Source organism: Cynocephalus volans, chromosome 7, assembly GCF_027409185.1.
Source record: "Cynocephalus volans isolate mCynVol1 chromosome 7, mCynVol1.pri, whole genome shotgun sequence".
Lineage (NCBI taxonomy): Eukaryota > Metazoa > Chordata > Mammalia > Dermoptera > Cynocephalidae > Cynocephalus > Cynocephalus volans.
In genome coordinates this window covers 135,445,499-135,467,537 of record NC_084466.1, presented here as the reverse complement: position 1 = coordinate 135,467,537, position 22,039 = coordinate 135,445,499, and the positions used below count along the sequence as shown (strand labels likewise).

At 45.8% G+C, this 22,039-nt stretch overlaps 1 protein-coding gene across 1 annotated transcript in view; it reads right to left on the bottom strand.

The window, feature by feature from the left end:
• Positions 1 to 21,509, bottom strand: part of SORCS3 (sortilin related VPS10 domain containing receptor 3) — a 575,161-nt gene extending 553,652 nt beyond the window's left edge. The window contains exon 1 of the mRNA XM_063102487.1: positions 20,883 to 21,509. Coding sequence (XP_062958557.1) covers positions 20,883 to 21,509 — 627 coding nt within the window. The remainder of the gene's footprint in view (positions 1 to 20,882) is intronic.
• Positions 21,510 to 22,039: the final 530 nt, after the last annotated feature.

Genomic DNA, 22,039 nt, shown 5'->3' with positions numbered 1-22,039 from the left:
CAGTGTGATAAAATGAGAAGGTCTGGGACTCTGAGGACTCAAACTCTAGCTGTGAGACACTGACCAAATAGTTTATCCTCCTTGAGCTTCAATTTCCTCATCTATAAAAACAGAGAGGGTGGAAATTTAGGCCAAAAGTCCAGTTCTAACATTTTAAATCTTTGAGGAAGCCTGAGGCATTTTCACATCCTTAAGTAGAATCATGTTGTACTTCAGGGATGATTCCTCCAGGCACCTGTCTGCTCTCTGGGATGATAACGCCCCTTTCAGTCTCACCTTAGAGCGCCCCCTCCTGTTTATTGCTCACAGTGCACTCCAGGCTGGGGCTGGACGCCAATTCCCCCTGAAGGGCACACTATAAAGACAAACGGAATCTCAGCCTAGTCAAGCTGCACTTGTTAATCCATTGTCACTCACAGACAGTCTGCCCTTGCTTCCAAACACCTCTGAGCCTACCCTTGGCCAGGCCCCCTGCACCAGCAAAGTTCTTCCCAGATCCTGCCTGAACAGGGCTAATTATTTCGCAAATGCATCTCTGTGTATCAGTGTATCCTGTCACTCTCCTGTCCATGACAATGCCTGGCATAAAAATTACCTTCTAAAATGTGTTAAGGCAAGCAGCAAGCATGGTCAGAGAGGCCCGGGATGGTGAGAAGGCTGGGGAATGGTGGGGATGTTTCTCATTACTGTGCATCAGAAAAGTAAAAGGAGACCAAGGAGTGGGGGCTGTCAGGGTAAAGGGAAAACCTACCGATTCATTCACCAGCAGCATGCATGTGTTGAAAGTCTATCTTAGTTGCCCAGCAACCAAAAAACAGCATTTCAGAGAGCAAGGGGCTAATTGGATAAATGAATTAATTAGACATTTCCGGAGTCATTGCCATAAATGACAACATGCTCAATTGGCCAGTTTCTTACTAGTGAAAGTGCCTTCCCATCCTACCTGAGTTTTGGTCCAGGAGATTTGGGGAGCTGGCGAGGGTGGAGCCATGTAACAACGTGTCAGAGGTGTGATACTGGGAGGGGAAGACAGCAGAGGAAACATGCCTGGGAAGAGAAGTTGAACAAAATGACCTTCGAGGTCTCTTTCAACTGTTAATGTTTAATCGGTTGTGCACTGCAGGGTAGGGAGGACAAGAAAAGGAGTAAATCCCCACTCTGGCAGCCTGAAGGTAACTTAATAACCTGCTTTCCCACACTATCCTGCGGGGTTTCCCTTTGCCATATTTAAAGCAAGCAGATTCCCATAAAAGCCGATCGACGGCAGTTGTTAGGGAGTTTGTGTGGGAAATAAGATGTTTTGCTGGTGGTTGCTTTTTTCCCTTGCTCTGCTTTGCTTCTCCCTGTTGGCTTCCCTTAATTACCGCAGAACCCCACTGGTTGCTCTAATGATGGAGAGGGCCGCCACTGTGCAGATCATGGCAGAGAGGAGGCAGAGGACAAGAGGCACTGCCAGTGGGAAGGGAACAGGCAGAGTGAAAGGAAGGCGGCCAGCAGCTGCCAGACTGGAAGGAGATACAGCTGGTGGGCATCCGCTTCTGCTTCCAGGAACAATTTGCTGGCTGGCTACAGGCAAGCCGCTGCAACTCTCTGAGACTTTGTTTTCCCCCGAAGTAGGGAGAATGGGTTTTTGTAGTGCTTTGATATCGATCGATACCACTACTAATTACACTTGCTCAGAATCACTGAGGGTTGCCCATTGCCTACAAAAACTCAGCACAAGTTTGCCAGCTGGCCTCACAATGCTCCACAATCTGGCTCGATCTTATCCTGCCTCTTCCAGTTCCCAAACACACCTTGTTACTTGTCACCTCCCAGCCTCATTCATCCTGCTCCTTGCCTAGAAACAACAAAACTAAAGTGCAAATACTCAGCAAAGGCTTCCAGAGAAGAAGGATGGAGTAGTTGGGAAAAGGCCCAGGAGCTGAAATTGCATCGTAGCCCAGGCAGGATCCCCAATTTAACCTCACGTTCCTGTGTCCTTGTTCTCCTCACTGGCGTGAGCTGGAGAAGTGAGCTCTAGGCTGGGCAGATAGGGAAATTTCAAGTCAGGAGGGCCCACAAGGGACCTGTCACTCACGCTCACCAGATGTGCAAGCTGGGCCAGGTATCTAACCCCACCTTGCCTTTCTCTATTCATCTTCATGATGAGGCTCATAACAGTAGAAACTTCAGAAAGTCACCGTGAGGATTATCTCTTCACTTCTGCCCACCCCTTTGCTCTGGTTCTCTCAGCCTAGCCCCATTCCCAAACTCTATAACATTCTTCTATGTCAATCAAACAGTGGACTCAACCACCTTCCAGCTTTAAAAGACATTTTCCTCTATTTCATTATCTACTGCAGCTATGCGAATCTTGGCAACCTCAACTCCCTTCATCATGGTTTCCTCATCTGTAAAGTAAGGATAATAATAACCCCCAACTCATAAAGTTTCTGTAAAGGAAAAATGAGATGATACAATACAAATCACCCTAGACTAGCATCTGGCACATCATAGCCCCTCAGTAAATGTTAGAGCCCGTCCCCAAAGGCTTCGCTTTTGGTTCCAACATTGGTTTGAATTTCCATCTGTCTATCCACACATATTTATCTTAGATTTCAAGTTCCCAGAAGAGCAAGATCGAGTCAGAATTGCCCTTTGATCAACATCCACCAGAGTACCGAAGCACAATTAGGAATTTGTTCACAATTTTAAAACTATTTATTGCAGGATGACATATGTGCATATATGCCCAAATCATAACCTCATAGCTCATCACTCACTCCTTTTTATGAAAATGATAATAATGAGTAAAGGAGATAACACTATGGAGTGTGCTTATTTTGGATCTCAGCTATACACCAACACGTTTCCTATTTTAAAAAGCTTAGCTGAGATGAAGTCACAAGTTCAAGACTGCACTGGACATGGGTGGCCGGCTCATTAATGCATGCCACTGGATTACCAGGGTGCCCAGGATGGGCAAGGGGCAGAGGACTTGGCATAACCCATCCCTGCTTTGAGAGAGCAAGTTAAAGTAACAGGGCAAAGCACATATCTCTCTCTGGATGCCAAGAAGTGGGATTATCTTTATAAATGAATAGCATGGCACTCAAGGGGGGGATGAAAATATTCCCCCATTTCTCATCCTTGAATATTACAAGGCTTCTCCTCATCCCCACCTCTATAAGCCCTTGTTCTGGGAAGAAAGAAGAGAAAATGATTAGAGATAGGACAGGAGAAGGCAGAAGAGAGGAACAAGCTCGGAGTCCCCACGCTTGCTCACATACTGAAGCGGAAAATTCAACTGTTTGAAGACGGACAGAGCAATAGGAGGTCATTGTTTTGTTTTGTTTTTATTCTTTTTTATTTTAAAATAGACTTGTACATATTTGTGGGGTACAGTGTGTTGTTTCAGTACATGCACATATTGCACAATGATTCACCTAGGGCACACAGCATAGTTTTGTACCCATTAGTCCACCCCTTCTCCTCCCCCACCCCCCACTCCCTCCTCTCCCAGCCTCTGGTAACCATATTCTCCTCTCTAGGAAGTCATTGTTGAGGTGAGTACAGAGTTTCTGTTCGGATGATCAAAGAGGTTTTAGAAACAGTGGTGATGTTTGCATAGCAGTGTGAATATAGTTAATGTACACTTAAAAATGGTTCAGTGGCAAATTTTATGTTATATATATTTTATTTTATTTTATTTTATTTAGGAGTTAAATACAAGAAATTTTTGTTGTTTGGTTTTTAATTTTTTTTCAATGTTTAATTTTTATTTTTTATTTCTTTTTTTACATGAATTTACTTATTTATTTATTATTGGTTATGAGATACAAAGCTGTCTATTTGAAATAAATAATATTTAAAGGGAAGGGTGAAGAAGAACACTCTTCCCCATTACCCCTCACCTTAACCAAAGCAAATCCCTTATAAGCAGCATTTGACCACACAGAGACAGAGGCCGGCCTTTGGTCAGAGAACTTTGCTCTCACCTTGCTTTTATTACGCTTTCGTAAGGAACCAGCCCAGGCTCTGGTGTGTTTCTGATTTCCTTCATTCCCAGCACTTCCATCCTCTACTCAAGTGTTAACCTATGAGTGGCCCATGCTTTCCTTGATGTAAATTCCCAAGAAATAATGGGTCCTATCCAGCTCACAATGGATTCAGGATGAACTGTTAGGAGCAGGATAAACTCTCATTTAAAAAACTGAAATCTATTTTCAGGAAACTGTCTTAATAACTTAAAACAAGAAAAGGAGCCCCCTAAGATGTGGAGATGTGCAGCTATAGATAGATGCAGGTGCTTTTGTTTGTATTATTTTTAGAGGCACCTGCTGTCTCTGAAGATGCTCACCCCCACCCTCCTGCCATCTCATCCCCTTTATGCAAAACTTAAATGGGGCTGGAGCTGCCACCGTCTGAGGTTAAATAAAAAGGAGGGGCTATTGATGAGTCTTGGCTCATCCTCTGGCCAATGCAGGGTAGTCCCCCTCTGTATAGGCTTCTCTGCAGGAGCGTGTCACAGAGTCTCTCCTCCCCCACCCATGGGGAAGGAAAATGACAGCGTTGGAAGGTGCAGCTCCCCCCCCCATCCCCACCCTTTCTAATGCATGCCCTCATAGCAGGGCAAGAGAAATGGCTTGCAAGATATAGACCTACTGTGAGGCAAACCAAGATAATTTTTAGGACCTCTTATTATCTAACAATAACCATCTCCTACCCATTTCAGAGCATCTTCTACCTCAGGGCAGGCACCTTGCCAAGCACATTAAGGTTCCTAAATGCTCACAACAACCATGAAAAGTAAGTATCATAATCTGGATTTTATAAAGGAGAGAACTAGGTCTCAGAAGAGTAACGTGCCCAAGGCCTCAGATCTAGCTAGTCAGTGATGGAGCTAAGGTTCAAAGTCAGGTCATGCTGACCTAAGCACTACTCTTCCATCTAAAGGGGTCCCATACCCTAGGTCTCCCCACAAGTTATCTAATTTATTCATTCCTCCCAAGGTTTCCTTCTGGGAGAAACAGCTCTAGACTATACTAAAAACTGAATGGAATACTGAAGAGTATTAGCATGTTGCAGAAAGAGCGCTGGATTAGGAGTCAGAAAGTTGGACATCGGTGTGGATGCTTCCACCTTCTGGATGAATTCGAGCACTCCACAGTCTCTCTTGGACACATTTTCCATTTTTCCTTATCAGGAAAAGAATGTAGCTAGATCGTTATGTGTGGTTTTCAGCTCTATAATATTGTCTCTGAATTATATTTTAAGAGGACCTTGAAGAGGACAATGTTTCACCCAAAGGAATGACTTTCTAATTGTGAAGTTTCCAGCCCCCCCCCAAAAAAAAATCAAGCAGAGTCAGTAATCCTCTCTCCCCCAAAATCACACAAGTATAAGCAACTATGATTTAATGACAATGACATTCCCTTAAACATGTCTGCATATTTATAGTTTATAATGCCCTTTCAAATATATTATTTCATTTTGATCCTTGCAACTATTACACAGATGAGGAAACTGGAGTATCAGATGCTGACTGGGCCATTTCATAAAGCTGGTCGGTGGAAGGTGGTGGCCTTCAGACTGGTCTTCCAACTTCAGTTTAGGGATGCTCCTACATGTAACTTTGCACTCGGATCCAGAGTCCTATTGCAGCACAAGCCCATTCAGGCAACAACTGTGAGCTATCATCATCATCATCCCATCCACAATGATCTCATTTGAGTATATAATAGATACTAAGTAATAATTGTCAAAACTATTAATAAAGGAGACTAGCGCTGTTTCAACACATACACCCAAACATTTACCAACTTCATCTACAGGTAAGATCAGCTCTGCTCAGAGACACGTACACATACATTCACATGTGCTCACACGTGACCTCCCTGCCATTTTCTCTCTTCATTTCAGCTCCCAGAAAAATGCATGCTGATGAGCCTCTTTCCCCAGACGTGATTCTTTCAGCATCCCTCAATCTGCCAGTGCAAACAGGCTTGGCTGAAGCAGAAGAATCATCCAGCAACTACAGCTTTTCTCTACTGCCTGCCTACATTCAGTTACAGGGTGTGACAAAGGTGTTTCACACAAGAGAGTCAACTCTGTGCCCCACCATGCCATTACTTTAAAAAGTCATAAGTGCACAAGAAAGGAAAGAAAACACAAAACAAAACCAGAAGGGGGAAAGGCAATCTTGAAATGAATTAGACTGCCGAAGCTTAGGTTCCTGCAGGCATAGTAGATATTAATAATTCAACAAAATATTACAGTAATTACTATACTTTGCAAAATCACAACAGTGCACTTTAGCACAACTCCTACCAATCTCTCTGCAACTGCCATTAATAAATAAAACACAATTCCCTATATTAAATTTGTTGTTTAAAAGTTAAATATTTTATCAGAACTAATATATTTTAAATGATCCATCAAGACCCCCCAAAATATCAGTGGCCTCGCATTTCTCCCCACTTTAAGTGAAATTCCATCTCACAGTTAGAGGAAAAATTGACTTCAACTTTACTAAGAATACACTGAGTGGTAGGATTTGAAGGCCCCTATTGTGGGACCTGAGGACCACTCAGCTCGAATGCTCTGCTGGAATCTGATTAGGATGCTGGAAAGAGAATCACAAGAAGTGAAAATTAATTCTTTTGGGCGATGAATCTGACCTACCTCATTCAGCTCCAGAAAAATGAATTGTAAAGATAAGTGAGTGGCAGGAAACCACCAAAACACACACCTAAGCATAGCCCTCAGCATGCATGAGGCTAATGATCTTGAAATATAGATGAGCCAAACTGTACACTGTAATTATGTTCCCACAAATTCGCAACATCCAATCTCTCAAGTTTGGTTGATTTTACCTCGTGTATCAGTTAGCTTTTGCTGCAAAAGCGCTACAGAATAAACCACCCAAATATCAATCAGTTACTCTCACAAATACACAGGGAAGCGGGGGGTGGACTGATCACAGCTGGGCTCAGTTGGGTGGTTCTGCTGGTCATGGCTGGGCTGGGCTGATCTAGGCTGGACTTGGCTAGGAATGGCCTATACTCTTTGTCTCTCATCCTCCTCCTAAGACCAGGGGGCTAGCCTGGGCATGTTGTTCTCATAACCACTGCAAAGGTGCAAGCCAGCAGGTAGAAACACGCAATGCCTCTTGATAACTAAGCTTAGAACTGGCATGCCGTCACTTCCACCTCTTCTATTGGCCAAAGCAAGTCACAGGGTCAGACCCAAAGTCAGGAGGTGCAGAATGCTCCACCCACAGAAAGAGGGCACTGAAAAGGCTCAATACAAAGGGAGATATAGATAGGAGTGAAGGATTGGAGCCAACAATGCAGTTAATGATACCTGCTAAGTATTTTTTCAGTGGGCCTCTTTTTGCCCACTTCTACTATCACCACCCAAACCATCATCCTCTTCAGCTATGGTAACAGTCTGGTCTCTGAGCATCCTTCTTTTTCTCGCTCCAACCCACAGGGTTGTCAGAGTGACTTTTTCAACATAAACGTAATCATATCACTCTCCTACTTTAGGCTTTTCCATGGCTTACCCTTTTGCTCTTAGGATAAAGAACAAACTCCTTCCCCTGGACCTAAAACACCCTGCTTGGTCTACCCATGCCTAACTGTCTAGCTTGATCTCTCACTAGTTCCCAGCCCCTCTGCTCCAGCCACACTGTCCTTCTTTCTGTCTCTTCCAGATACCTTGCTCCCTCCTGCCCCAGAAGCTATGTGCCAGAACATTCTGCCCTCTCCTCTTCACCTAACTGGCCATGTGCAACTCTGTGATGTCAGCTCATCTCCTTCTTCCTCTCTACCCTCCCTAAGTCAAATGTCCCTAGTGAAATCTCTTATGGCATCATGTGCCTCTTCTTGAGCACTGCTCACCTTTATAGACTCAGAGCCCAGCAATGCCTGGCACAGTGAGGGTACTCCACATATATTTGTTGAATATTGAATATTGACGTAGTTTTTAAAACTATTTTAAAATTTTAAAATAAAAAGCAGCTAAAGCTTTTTTTTTCTTGGTTGAGTTTTATATCAAATGTATTCGAATAACAAGTATCAACAAATTGCTCTGTAGAGTGTTTAAATGCCCCACATCATACTGCCAATTTTGTATAAACCTGGTTTTAATGAATCATGCTTCCCGAAAGTGTTGTGCACCACTAATTTGAACACGGTCACAGGTGTCCCATGCTAGGCATCTCCTTTTCCCACCCTCATCAGTCCCTGAGTGGGAGGTAAGGGAGACACATACTATCCAAAAACAGCAGAAGATGCAAAACCAGCAAGTAATCTAAGTACTTCACAGATTCAAGAGAAATTTTTGACCCTAGATTTCTAGGTCCAGATGAACCATTAAGCTAATGTGAGAGCAAAATAAAAATTTAGACACACCAAAAATTTTTTTAAAAGTAACTCCCAAGTATTGGGTGACTTTTGAGAGTTAAAAGAAATCTGTTAACATTCTGTCAGGACAACAGGTATAAACCAGGACATCCTCCTGCACTTCCTGAAAATGATAATTTGAGGATATACTACTGAAAAATGAAAAGCAATCCAAAAAAAAAAAGAAATGGAATCCAAGAAACAGAGTCACTAATCCAGGAGTAAAATAAATATATCAAGATAACAGAAATCAAGAAATCTCAAGATGACAGAAGATAAACAGGCCTAGAAGGAAAGATATCAGTACAAATTAGAATACCCAATAATAATACAACTAAAAAGCTGGAATATAGTAGTGCTATGATGAAAATGTTTCCCCTGTCTATAAGGAACATAAAACAAGTAGAAACAAGGTAAAACAAAAATCTCTATAAGAAAGTCATAACCCAAAATGATACAGCAGAATTCTGAACAATTATCAGAACACAGGATAATCTATTTGACCTCAAAGCTCAGGACATACCTCATCAAAGGGACACAGGTCTAGTTAAAGAGAATAACATCAATTTCCAATCATGCGACTGCATTTTGTTACAGATAATAAAAACAACCATAGTATTTTAAACACTTTTATTAGTTTTCATTCACTGGTCTTGATTACATTCAATTTATTTCCTAAGTATGCTTAAATTAATGCTATCACACATTGCTCTCTGCAATATCTGTCCAATATGTGTTTCCCACACAAAAAACTATAAGCTTTGGGGGTGTCCAGTCTGCATCATATGGTCTTTGCACACACTGCCTCTCTAAACATATACCAGGTGCTCCCCAAACACTTCACATTATCTGGAAGGAAGAAGGCACAGCAATCAATACAGGTCAAGTTCTGAAACAAATGTTTTTTTAAAACATCCAAATTACTCTCCCATCTGAGAATTTTATTATATCAGATGTGACTTGAAATAAATTGTATATCATGCCCAGAATAAGAATCTTAGGGTTTTTAATATGTGTGCTAATGGAATTGTTTTGTTTGTACTGAGAAAAGGCAGAAGGCGGCAGGAGCTACACATGATCTCAAATCTGTGGTTGAAGGAGCTCCAGCTCCTGGTAAGGTAAGGTAAAACTAACACCTTGAGGTCATGTCACCCCCTATTCTTTCCTCCTATGAGCAGCATCTCATTGTTTAACTGTTACTTAAAGGGAGCAAATAGGATTAACTCCATTTCACACATAAAGAAATGATTGACCTAATATCACATCTAGTTTGTGGTGAGATGGGCCTGCACCAGTTTATGCAACTCTTTCATGTTATAGATAAGGAAACCGAATGGCAGAAAATTCAAATAACTTAATTCGCATCACACCAAGCAAACAAATTATTGAAAGAATGAGTGAAAGAATGAATGAAAATAAGTTTGCTCAAGTAAGAACAAATCTATGTATGCTTGAAAGAAGCATTTTCCAAATTTTTATCATAGTTGCAGACCCTCTTCTTAATAATAACGCACCCATTTTAAAGAACGCACATACACACACACACCCCTCTTACTCATAGACTAAGCTACTACACCTGGAAGGGTCTTCGTTTCCTTCCACTTGAGAAGCAGGTGACTTGCTGAAGATAGCTAATGTAAATCGGGAACCCAGATCCATACAGTCCCAACTCCAAGATCAATACTCTTTCCAACATATCATGATGCTGCCCCTCATTGATGTTATCATAGACAGGAAGATACCAAGTGTGAGCTCTGTTGCTCCCTGCCAAACTCCTGATGAAGTTTAAGGAAAAAAAAAAATCACACACCCTATTCTTAGGCAGGAGATCACCTGCCAGGAGGTAGAGATCCAAATTTTAGGGAGACTCTGGGTATTGTGAAGACTAAGCACATGCCTTGGGGTAAGATGGGCTTCTCAGTACAATGACAGTGAAACTAATTTGGAGGTATGTATCACGTCCTCAAAGCCCCGACACTATGTCACTGATATTCAGTATAACCCTAGACTGGGCTCTTTTCTTCTGGAAGGTGCCAACTCAAACAGAGATACACCTCCGAACTACAGTCAGTGACTCCTTCTCCCTCTCTACACACTGTACATACGATGGTAGGGCCCAAAGCAGGATTTTAAGAGTTTAGGGAAATTTTCTGGCTCGGTGGGATGGTTAATTTTATGTATCAACTTAATTGGGCCATGGAGTGCCCAGATATTTGATTAAACGTTATTCTGGCTGTGTCTGTGCAGGTGTTTCTGGATGAGATGAACATTTGAATCAGTAGACTAAGTAAAGCAGCCTGCTCTCCCCAATGTCCGTGGGCCTCATCCAAACCATTGTAGACCTGAATAGAAGAAAAGGCTAAATAAGAAATAATTCTTTCTCTCTGCCTAACTGCCTGTGAGCTGGGACCTCAGTCTTCTCCCGCCTTAGGATGTGAACACAGCCTGGAATCTCCTTGTTCTCAGGCCCTCAGTCTCAGACTAGAACTATACCACTGGCTCTCCTGGGTCTCTGGCAGCCACCACAACTGCATGAGCCAATTCCTTACAGTAAACCTATAGCTATATCCATATACTATTGGTTATGTTTCTCTAGAGACCTCAAACTAATACACTTGAAAATAACTAAGGTATCTCAGTTGGGGTTACTCCAGAAACATATCCTGAAAAAAAGATTTGAATTTAAGCAGTTTATTTTGGAAGTGATCCCAAGAAGTACTGACAGAGTAGTTGGGGAATAAGATAGGGATGGAAGGCAGACAATAAAGCAAGTAAGTCCCCATGGTAGGCAATTGAGACTTAATCCCACTGGAACACAGTGTAGAAAACAAGCCTCATAGTTAGCACAGCCCAAAGGGCAAGGAAGCTGAGTATTTATCCACTGACTTCCACTAGCCATTGACAGAAATGACTATCACTGGCTACTCCCTACTCTTCAACAGACATTAATTCCCTGACTCTTCCAGCCTGAGCCTCATGTGATCAAAGTAAGCTCCAGTGGTCACAGAAAGCTGTTGGGCAAACAGCCCTTGGTGCTGGTGGTTGGAAGTCAGGCCAGCATGCAGAGAAATGGAAAGCACCTGGGGATATGGTCAGGGTACCAATAGATCTGCTAGAGAAGACACTCAACCTACCCCATCTCCCATGCAGACAGATAATGAAAACTAATATTCTTAGCCAACAAAATACACTATTATACCAGATCCTTTATGGGCATCATCTCTAAGATTCACAACAACCCTGCAAGTCTGGTATTATTCCCATTTTATACCCAGTAAGACAATGGCTCAGAGACTTGTTCAAGGTCACCATTGCTTGGGAACCTTCTCAGAACAGAAAAGACATTTCAGAGTTTTGAGAACTTTTCCAATCAAAAGTTTGCTTTCAAGCATAAACAATACCGAAAGAAACACAGCAAGATGAGCAATTCTTTCACCTGTAAAGATACCGTCTTCTACAACCACTGCCCTGAAAAACAAGTTTCTCTAAATCCCCTGTTTCACAGTCTCAAAACACTTATGGTAGACAAGATCCCCCACTACGGTAATCACATTCAGATATGGCAGCTTGAGCTACTTTTCTAGTCCTGAAAACAATGTTCAACCCGGTAATTGTTCTCCGTCTCCCACTGAGAACAGATTTGTAAAAGGAAAAGTTCATTTCTTATGCAGCAGCATAATCTTTAACCTGATTCTAACCATCTGGATGAGAAACTGCCTATCTCATCATAGATGCCAAAAAGGATCTTAAGAGGGCTGAGTCAGGTGTGTAGGACCTGAGAACTGGTGAGAGACAGCTGTGATGTCCCCAGGGTGCAGACTCCAGGTTTGGAGGCAGCAAGAACAGGCCAGACCCTTCCCCATCCCCAAGATTTTTTCCATTCAACTCAGTAAGCTTCTATTGACTGACCACCATGCACAGAGAGTAAGGAAGCATAAAGGAAGAAAATGCAGAGGTGGGGGAACCAAGCTTCAGCATCACTTCCACATGGATCCATTTGTAGAGTCTTAGTTAATTCATTCATGGGCTGAATATCCGACTGCTGAATCAAAACATCCATTTCTTTCTTTCTGCAGGAAGATGCTGAATGATCAACGCCCATGACTGAACTACCCTGTTGCCAATCAGTTAGTCATCTATGGGTCACTAAACAAACCCTCAAACAATGCACTTACAAGTTACTTCTTCTCATCTTCTCTCCTTTGGAACAATTCCTGGTGGAGCATTTTTTCATTACTTCCTCCTATTCATTTTCACTTCTTTCTCAGGGCAACACTCCCTCTAGTGTCTGTGTAGGGATCTCAGGTTCCATTCTTGGTGCATAAGGTAAAGATACAAAGAGAACTCAAGCCTGGAACTCGATGGATATAGCTCACTACAAAATAATTACTGGGTTTGGCCAGTGTGATAATATTGGAAAAGAAGCTGCAAATATTCTGAAGATAGTTCCAGCCATGGATAGTCCCATTTCACACTAGGCACAAAGACAAAGCTAGGAGATGGAGAGGAGAAAAAAGTGGAACATCAGGGTCCATCCGGTGACTTCAACATAGATGAGTCTTTGGCACTGTGGGTTCTGCTGGCCAACCAGTCCCAGCAGCCCAGTGTTCTCCTGCTTTCTGAAAGCTGCACGTATCATTCACTTCCTTCAGGAAGTCTTCCATGATTAGCTGTGAGGTGTTAATCATGGCTGCCCAAGCCAGGAAAAGCTACTCTTCATCTTTCTGGATCCCTTAACCCTCCACACAATGAGAGCCCTGAAAAAAGGTTATTCATCACTAATTAGTGCAATCTTTAAACTGACTCTAACCAATCTGATTCTAAGCATTTCTACTATAAATTCTGAGTGTGAGTTTCAACAATCCAGGTCCCCAGTCATTCACTTCTAGAACTCTTTTACCATCTGTCTTGGCACTATACAAAAGGCAGACATCACAAAGACTCATCTGCCTGAAGACACGGACTATGGGAGCTGCTGGACATAAGCATCCCACCAAGAACTGGGCTTTAGCCAAGGCTTTGCCCTCAGCTCACTAGGAAACTCTGAGCAAGTACCTCCTTCCTCTGCTTCCATTTTTCCATTCAAAAATGAACAGAAGATCCCTTCTTGATATAAAAATAACAACTAAACAAATTAAAAATATATTGAGGGCTCATCACAGGTAAGTCAGGCACTTTTAGGTATTCTGCCAGTACAAACACATTTAATCCTTACAACAGCCCAATGTGAGAGGTAATATTATTATCACCCCTTTTCTCAGATGAAGAAATAATAAAGAGAGGGTAACCACCTGCCCAATGTCACGTAGCTATTAAGAGACAGAGGCAAGATTTGAACCCTGTCACCTGGGTCCAGAATCCATGATTCTATTTAGTATGTGGCCTATTTCATGTTCCCAGTCTATCTGTTCTCAGTAAATCCTGAAGAGGATTGCATTCAGGATGAAAACCTTCTGCAAGTAGGAATACATACGAGTCATAACATATATCCACGCTAAACAATCCCCCTCCACAGCTAATAGGATCCTTGATTATCCTACACAGCTTTATTTCCAGTTTTCTCGCTAAACTAGGTTTATTTCTGGTGCATGCCAAGTAACAAGCCTCTGCTTAGCCACGGACACAGTTTTACAGACCAATAGCCTTGAATGACTGACCCCAGGTCCCTCTCATCTCAACCAAGCAGAAATGGTTTCTTCTGCTTCCCAGCATGGACTTAATAGCAGAAAGCTATTTGTGCAGTCCTGAGTTCTTAGTCTCCATTACTTTTTCCAAATTTACTATAGCACATTTATTAGTGTACTAGAAAGAACAGCATTTCCATAAATAATTAAATCCAAACTACACTGATCTAAATAAATGAGCAAAATGTTCCTGGTGACGTAACCAGGCTTGATTCACTCATTAATTCAAATAACAAGGTGACTCACAAAAGTCACCCCCATTAACAACCGTTAGTAAGACACAGCTCATCCAACATTAACAAGCTTGGTATTTCTTGTCTGCAGCTACCATGATGGGTGGGCAGGGTGGCTGTACCGCACAAGCCTGAAACAGGAGGGAGGAATCTATTCTTAAGTTTCTCTGTCTAGCCTCATATATACGTTCCTAGGCCTCAGTCAACCCTACCTATAAAATGGGCAGCACCCTACCTCACTTCAGTAAAAGGATCTAAATCCTCTTGGAAGAAAAATGCTCTGTTAATCCAAACAGAAAGAAGAAAAATGGGTGTGACCAAGGGACAGCTATTCCAAAAGCAAAGGACAGTTGGGGTCCAAGCAGAGTGCCATGTTTCTGTCTGAGCCTCCTATCCTTCATCTCTATGCTGAGTGACTTGGTGAAGACAACTCCCAAGTGCACTTCCAGCCTTGACATTCTGTGAGTCTAAGATGCCTGGGGTGGATCCCACAGTGATCCTCTCTCTTCTGAGTTCACAGCCTAAAACAATCACTTGACAATTAACCACATATCACTCAATGGCATCTGTCTTGTTGTCATGTGCTATTTAACTTTACAGAAGAGCTATCTCCCATCCCAAGCATATTGGAAGGACCTTGAGGCAAACCCTGTCGTATCCTTGTTTCTCTCTCTCCCATCCATCCCTACCAGCCCCACAGTGCCCAGAAAAATGCCACATGCACAGGAAACACTTAGCAAACAGCTGAATATCTTGTGTGAGTGTATCTCTGAAGCATATGAGAAAAAGCCAGGATTGTTGGCTAGTCCTTATTTTTATCCTCTTACTAAGTGGGGTAGAGATCCCTCTGAATCATGTTAAAATTCAAATATGAAATGATAAACCAGGTGTAAAAACACAATTTATTAAGAGACAGTATTAAGCTGTTAGTCATCTTAGGGCAAAAATGATCAACTCTCCCCTGCCCTCCCCTCCCCACAGCTAAGGCACAGTCCAGCTCCCAGGTCAGTCCAGTATTGGTGAGTATGTGGCATGCACTGTGCCGCAGGCTGCAGGGCATACAGGAAGAGAGCAGAACTCACACCTGATGCAGAGGGCAGGGTGCTGTTTTAATTGTTTCATTCCTGACCCTCAAAACACTCACTAAGTAATACAAGATTCAGGTAACCAAGTACTAAACTAAACTAAACATGATCAAACATGTGGCACAGTTTCTAGATTCTATAAACGAGTGGGAAAAGAGGAAATAAAGGCTTCTAGGGGAAGGTTTCATAGAGCCACTGTGTTTGAATCTTGAACTGAGCTGTGAATAGCAGGTGCATTTTAATAGGGGGAGAAAGGTATCCCAACTGGGAGGGACTGCCAGAGCAAAAGCTGAGAGGCAAGAAGGAGCTTGGGACAATGAAGAGGCTGCCTTGGCTGGAGTGGAGAATTAAATCAGGGAGCAATCAAATCCAAAGTTGTAGAAGTAGACCCAGGACATACACAGTGAAGGGCTTTGAATGACAGCCTAATAACTTTGGGTGTGAATTCAGGAAGCTAATGGTACTCAAGCTTGAATGTAAACATACTGATGAAATACTCCTGGTTGTAGTAGCTGTCAAGTTATGAAATCATCCATATCCCAGGCAACAATGATTTCTCATTCCTTTGTGGCCTCTGCTTGATGAGACTTGGGACTGTCATTAATTTACCCTCCTGGTCAAATATTCCCAAGTACCTACTACATGTAAGGCAGAGCTTCTTCATCCCCACAGACTATCAACAAAGTCAGAACTCCATCCAGGGCCTTCTCTCAGTCATCCACAACACCAGGGGAATAAACATGGTCAAAACAGATTCGTCCCACAGAGCCAACTCTGCCTACCAAAAGGGAAAAAAAACTAGACACTCACATTCTTTCCACCTCCTCCTCCACAAGGCCTTTTCTCCCAAACTTGCTGCAGAATCACCCTTTGACATTTTCTCCCCATAAGGAAAGTGTCTCCAGCCAGCCAAGAAACCAAAGGAAGGTAGAAAGCAGGAAAACAACAGGTAAGGTCAAGCCACAGGCTTCAGGTAACTTGGTCAATCTCCACCTAGCCTTGGATAAACCACCAGCCTTCCGACAGATCTGCCTATCTAGCATGGCTGGCTTTGCCACACCGTTCTGCTCCTTATGGAATAATTTGGGGCTCTCAGGTCATTCAGTTACAGGATTCCTCCAGTGACAATAGATTTACACAATCCGAGGAAGAAGCAGTTCTTCCTTCTACCCCCTGAGCCTTTTTGATACTGGTGCCACCAACTCCCCTGCCCTTAAATCTGACACAATTGGTGAAGCCACTTCCTGGCTTTCCTTCTTTGCCAGCTACAAAGCAAGTTCCAACCACTGCATTTCTGCAATCATTAAATGAGCCCTCCCAATTAAGGAGTCTGCAACTTCTGCTCACCTTGGAAATCACTGCAGGATCTGAGAAGCAAATCACACCCTACAACCCAGCCATCAGAGGAAACATGGAGCAGACAAATAGCCTGTGTCCAGCCCCTCCTCTCCCCACCCCTCCACCAGGCGGACAGTGACCAGGAGCAATTAGTGCTGTTATGTCCCCATGCATTTCCCAGCTACTTTTCAACTGAGACAGCTCCCCTTGTAATATTAATTAAAAACAGATTTTTTTTGGCAAAACCCTGAAGAATGGCTTCTGTGGCAGGCTTCTTTATTGAGCCTCTGAAAAGGCAAAATGCATTAAGATATTGTGACATGGGAACTGCTACTGGGGACGATGAAGCAAGACAATCCAGCCAAAAGCTATTTGAAAAATCTGTTCGGAAGCCACAATTAGATGTTCCAGTGAGTGAAATACAATTAATCTGACCAAATCTGTCACTATTTTGCACAGTAGGAGTAAATATTTTAGAACACAGTCCAGCTGAATTAGTTAAGGATAGGAAATCCTGCCTGGGAGAATTTATATGTTACACCAACTAGCATGATCCGGAAAGGGTGATCTGGCAGGGACCTGGAATTAGCAGCATCTCCCTGTTTCTCTTCACCAAGGTGCAGTGTTGGGCACATTAATTGAAAACCACTTGGCAAGTCATTCCAAGCAGACACACTGCAGGGCCGGCAGCCTGCAACTCACTGTTGCTGTGAGTGAGCCGTCGGAAAGGAAGGGGACCAATCTAAGGGAGGATGCGGTATTCTCACCTCAGCACCAGGAATGGGGGATCCCCATGAAGGGTTAATTCAAAGAGGAGGAGGCATGGAGAACTGGGCTGTGTTTTCACAACTTTCCACTCTCCAAAGCCATTTGCCAACTCACTGAGCAAGCAGGGAGGTTTCTTCCTTCATGTGAAGGAAAAGTACAGAATAATGTGTTTTTCTGTTTCCCTGGAAGCGACAGGGACTGGGCTCCCTCCGGGTGTTTGTGAAACACTCTCTAACCCATTAATCACCAAGATCCCAGCTGCAGACAACTGCAGAAAAGAAAGAACAATGGCAAAGTGTAGAGGTTCCATGGCCAAGTTCACTCACCTCCCACCCAGAACACCTGGCAGGGCAACACTGTCAGAGATGGGAGCCAGACCTCATCCCCCTCCTGATTCCTTCTGCCTCAAGCCTGCTGGGCACCTCCTCCTCTGGTCCCCAAGCCACTGGGACCAAGGCAAATACCTGTCCCAAGCCTTGGACAAGGATCTCCTCCTGCCCTCTGCCCCCTAAGACCCTGGAACACACGCTGGACCAATGAGGTAGACTGAAGGTCCTTATCTCACATGTCCAGCTCTGAATCCCTGACCACAAACTCTTTCAGAGTACAGTTCAACTTTCAGTTATATGGGGTGACTGAAAACTCTCCCCAAAAGGGAACTCATATCAAGTAATGAGATTCACTGAGGGCACTTGGAAGGAGAGCAGGAAAACCCACCCCGTGTGTGTTGAAAGTGAAACTGGTGGCCTTCCTGAAGAAGGACCTGAATACTTCGGAAGCCAGAAAAAAAGATAATTGTCTTTCCATGTCAAAAGAGCCTGGTTCTAGGCCCCATGTTCTCTGCCTTAGGCATATCTTCCTCCACTTTGAAACCAACAATAAAGGAACCTTCCTAAAGTTCATCATCCTCCATCATTCCTGACCCTGGCTTTTCATTTTACAGCACCTCCTTTTCCAGCCATCAGGAAAGGGGGAAAGGAGAAAAACCAACTGGGTGATGGTGCTGAAACCAGTTTCCCAGCTACCTTCACAATGGTTGCTTCCTTGAAGTCTCTCAAATACAGGACCATGTTAACATGTTTCCCCATCTTCTTCAAGGAGCATCACAGGGCTGATCATAAAGGATGCCTCTCTCCTTGGTATTGCCTACAAAATGCAGTCACAGTCCAGGGGCTAAAGTGGCAGTCCCTCTCTAAACTGGAGAGAGAGGGCAGGATGTGGCCCTGCACCCCTCTGTGCTGCCTTGCCCTTGTTTGAGCATTAAGGCTGGCCAAGAGCACAGCCAACAAGTGCCCCAGGGCCATGAGTGGATTACCCAAATCTCATTGCTGTCACTAAGGACTCCAACACATCCACTGCTCAGGCCCTCTCTGCCTTCTTTTGACTGAAGAATCATTTCTCCAGAGGGGGACACAGGCCAGATTGCCCCTCACTTCCTCTGCTGCTCAACTGCATCGAAGATGGGCAGAGAAAACCATGCACATTTAACTACTACTTGTAGGAAGCATTTTCGCTAAAGTCCCATCCTTGGGGGCTTTGTCAACACTCAGAAATGATCCTTAAAATAAAGGCAGATATAGAAGAAAACTCCAGGCAGAGCGAATTTATATGGCCCAAATGAGGCAGTAATAAAGCCACAGATGTGTGAGAACATCACCTTCTTTTCCTAGGATACATTTACTTCCACACATCCTGTCCATCCTCCTCACCAAGGAAGAACCCGAAAACACACACACACACACACACACACACACACACACGTCTTCTAGGGACTTGGAAGTCTTCAATCACCCAGCCCTGCAAAGGCGCACGTTGCCCAACCCCCTACCCCAGAGCTGCCCAGCCGGAGGCTCTGGGGTCTTCACGGAAGGCAAATGAAGCCAGCCACCGCGCTGCCACGGAGCTGGACTCCACTGGCCCTTCGCCCCAGCATCTGTTAGCAGGCTGGGCTGCCCACGCTATGGTGTCTACTATTAAGAACCAGGAAAACTGCACTTTGCTATTGCTTAGGTGCTGCGCTCTGCAGACCCCAGCTTTCCTGTTATTCACTACCCACCCTGTGACACCACCAAGCTCTGTTAAAACAAGGCGAAAATTTCCCAGGGAAATCTTTTCAAAGGCCAGTCATGAAGAGAAATACAAAAGGGAGGGGCGGTGCTTTCCTATCAAATAAGTTCCCCAAAACTGCTCGTACAGAAATCCATCATCCTCCGCCTCCTACTCTACTCAACGTCAGGTTTTGATCTGAATCCGAGAGCCAGAGAAGAGGAAAGGATTTTTGCAAAGCTGGCTGAAGTAGGGAGCACTGGAGGGAGGGAAGTAGGAAAAAACATGGGAGCCCACTCCCCGCCTTTCCTTGGCTTGGCTGCACAGCGCTGGGTGCGGGCGAGGTGGAGGGAGCCCAACCGGGCACGCGCTGCGGGCCGCTGCCGCTGCCCCGGCAGGAGATGCCCAGAGCCCGGCGCCCCAGCCCCGAGCGTCCGAGTCGTCCGAGCGGGCTCAACGGCGCCACCTCTGGGTACAGCAGCGTCCGGGGGAACCTGGCGGCGGGCAGAAAGGGGCGGAGAGGTGCGCAGAAAGCACAGCTCCACTCCGGGAGCTGTTTGTGGCACAGGGCGCGGTGGTGGAGGCGAGAGTTTTCTGCTCAGCGACTTACGTGTGTTCGTGCGTGCGTGAGGGCGAGCGGCGTGGGGTGGGTGGTGCATCTCGCTTCACGCATTAAACTTTTTTTACTACCTCTTCTATAGCTTTCAGGGCAGCTGCCTGGGCTTTGAAGCAGGAACCTTTAGTGACCTGAAGACCAAGGCTGGGGCCCAACCTCCCGCCCGGGCTGGGAGACCATGCGCCTCGAGAGGAGAGCAGCCACCCCAAAGCGCCAGGAGTCCGGGAGTCCGAGCGGCCGCAACCTCCCGGGTTCCCTTCCGCGTGACGGGGGCAGGCAGTGGGAGTAGGGGCGAGCCCGGACAGCGCAGCTCTCCGTCAGTCTGTCCAGAGGCTCTTTCCCCAAACCAGCCCGTGACCTCGCCCACGAATTCAAGCGCACCCCCCCCCACAAAGGAAAAAAAAAAAAAAAAGAGGAAAACTGACTCCCCAAGTCGAGTATGGGAGAAAATGACCGAAGATCCCTCCCCGCACTCATCTTTAAGAAAGCCCTTCCTCCTCTGTCCCCCCGGCAGCCCCAATCCTAGGGTCTCCAGTAAACAAACGCACACATCATCGTACAACAAACTCCTTTAACCTGTTTGCCGGACAAACCTGTTCTCTCTAAAAGTCGAGACCCCCCCCTCTACGCCTCGACCCCCAGCAACTATCTGTCCCTCGCTCCCGCCCCCGCCCCCCATCCTCCCGTGCTGTCAGAAGACAGATCCGCCGCCGAGTACTCACGCTGCTGTTGTGTCCCGACCAGTGCACCATGGCTTGGTTGTGGGCCGAGTCTCCGGTCAGCGCGAATGAGGTGCTAGGCAGCCGGAGCTCTTCAGCCGACGATCCCCCAGCCCGCGGTGCCTTCACCTCCTCTCGGGAACCCTTGGCCGGAGGACGGCCTCCTTTGGAACCATCCGCCGGAGCAGTAGCCCGGGCGTCCCCGCGCTCCAGGGCGCTGGGGGGCTGCGCCCGGCGAGTCCTCCTCGCGCCGCCAGGCTTGCCAGGAGCTGGGCTGCCCTGGCCCCACCGCCAGCCCGCCGAAGACGTCCCTCCGGCTTCACCCTGCATCTCGCCGCTGCTGCCGCCATCCGGCTGGGGCAGCAGCTCTGGTCCGGGCCGGCGCCCCAGCGCGGCGGCTCTCCGCGCCATCGCCAGCTCCTCCGGCCACTGCCTTGCCACTGCCCGCGGCGAGAGAGGAGGTAGCACCGGTGGCCAAGAAGCCGGGACCGCGGGGCGTCCGGGACCGCCCGTCGCGCCCCAAGTGATCTCGGCGCCGGCCAGGACCCAAGTCGATAGGAGTAGGAGCCCGGTCCGGGCGAGGGGCGCCCCCGGCCAGCCTGCGGGGCGCTCCGTGTGCGCCGCCTCCATCCCGCTGCGGCTACCGCGGCTCGGGCTGCCGAATGTGTGGCGCCCGCCGAGGTGCGGGTCCGGCGCGGGGGGGTGTGCGCGCGCCGGCGAGCGAGCGAGAGAGCGAGGGTTGGGGGAGTGGGGAGGGGGCGGCCGGGAAGGAGGTGGCTCCGGCTGGCGAGCCTCGCCGGTCCTCGCCACTCTTCCGTCCTCGCTCCCGCTCGCTCGCTCGCTCTCTCGTCCAGAGGGTGATTCCAAAATCCGAAGCAAATTAATAAATGCCCCTTCGGCGCTTTTTTCCTTAAAATAAGATTCCCCCAAATCTTCCCCCCAACTGAGCTCCTCTAGAAATTTTGTAGCAAGGAGGGTTGTTCTAAGGTAATAAGAAAATCCTCTTTTAAAATATGAAAATCAAGCCATATCCAGTAGAAGGGGCTGGCAATGGACCCCAATCCCGAGTCTCTCCGAAACCCAGCCTCCAGCCTGCTCCCGGCGAAGAGTTGGGAGCCACTTCTCGCCGCGTTTGGGGGTTTACTCTTCCGGCTTGTTAT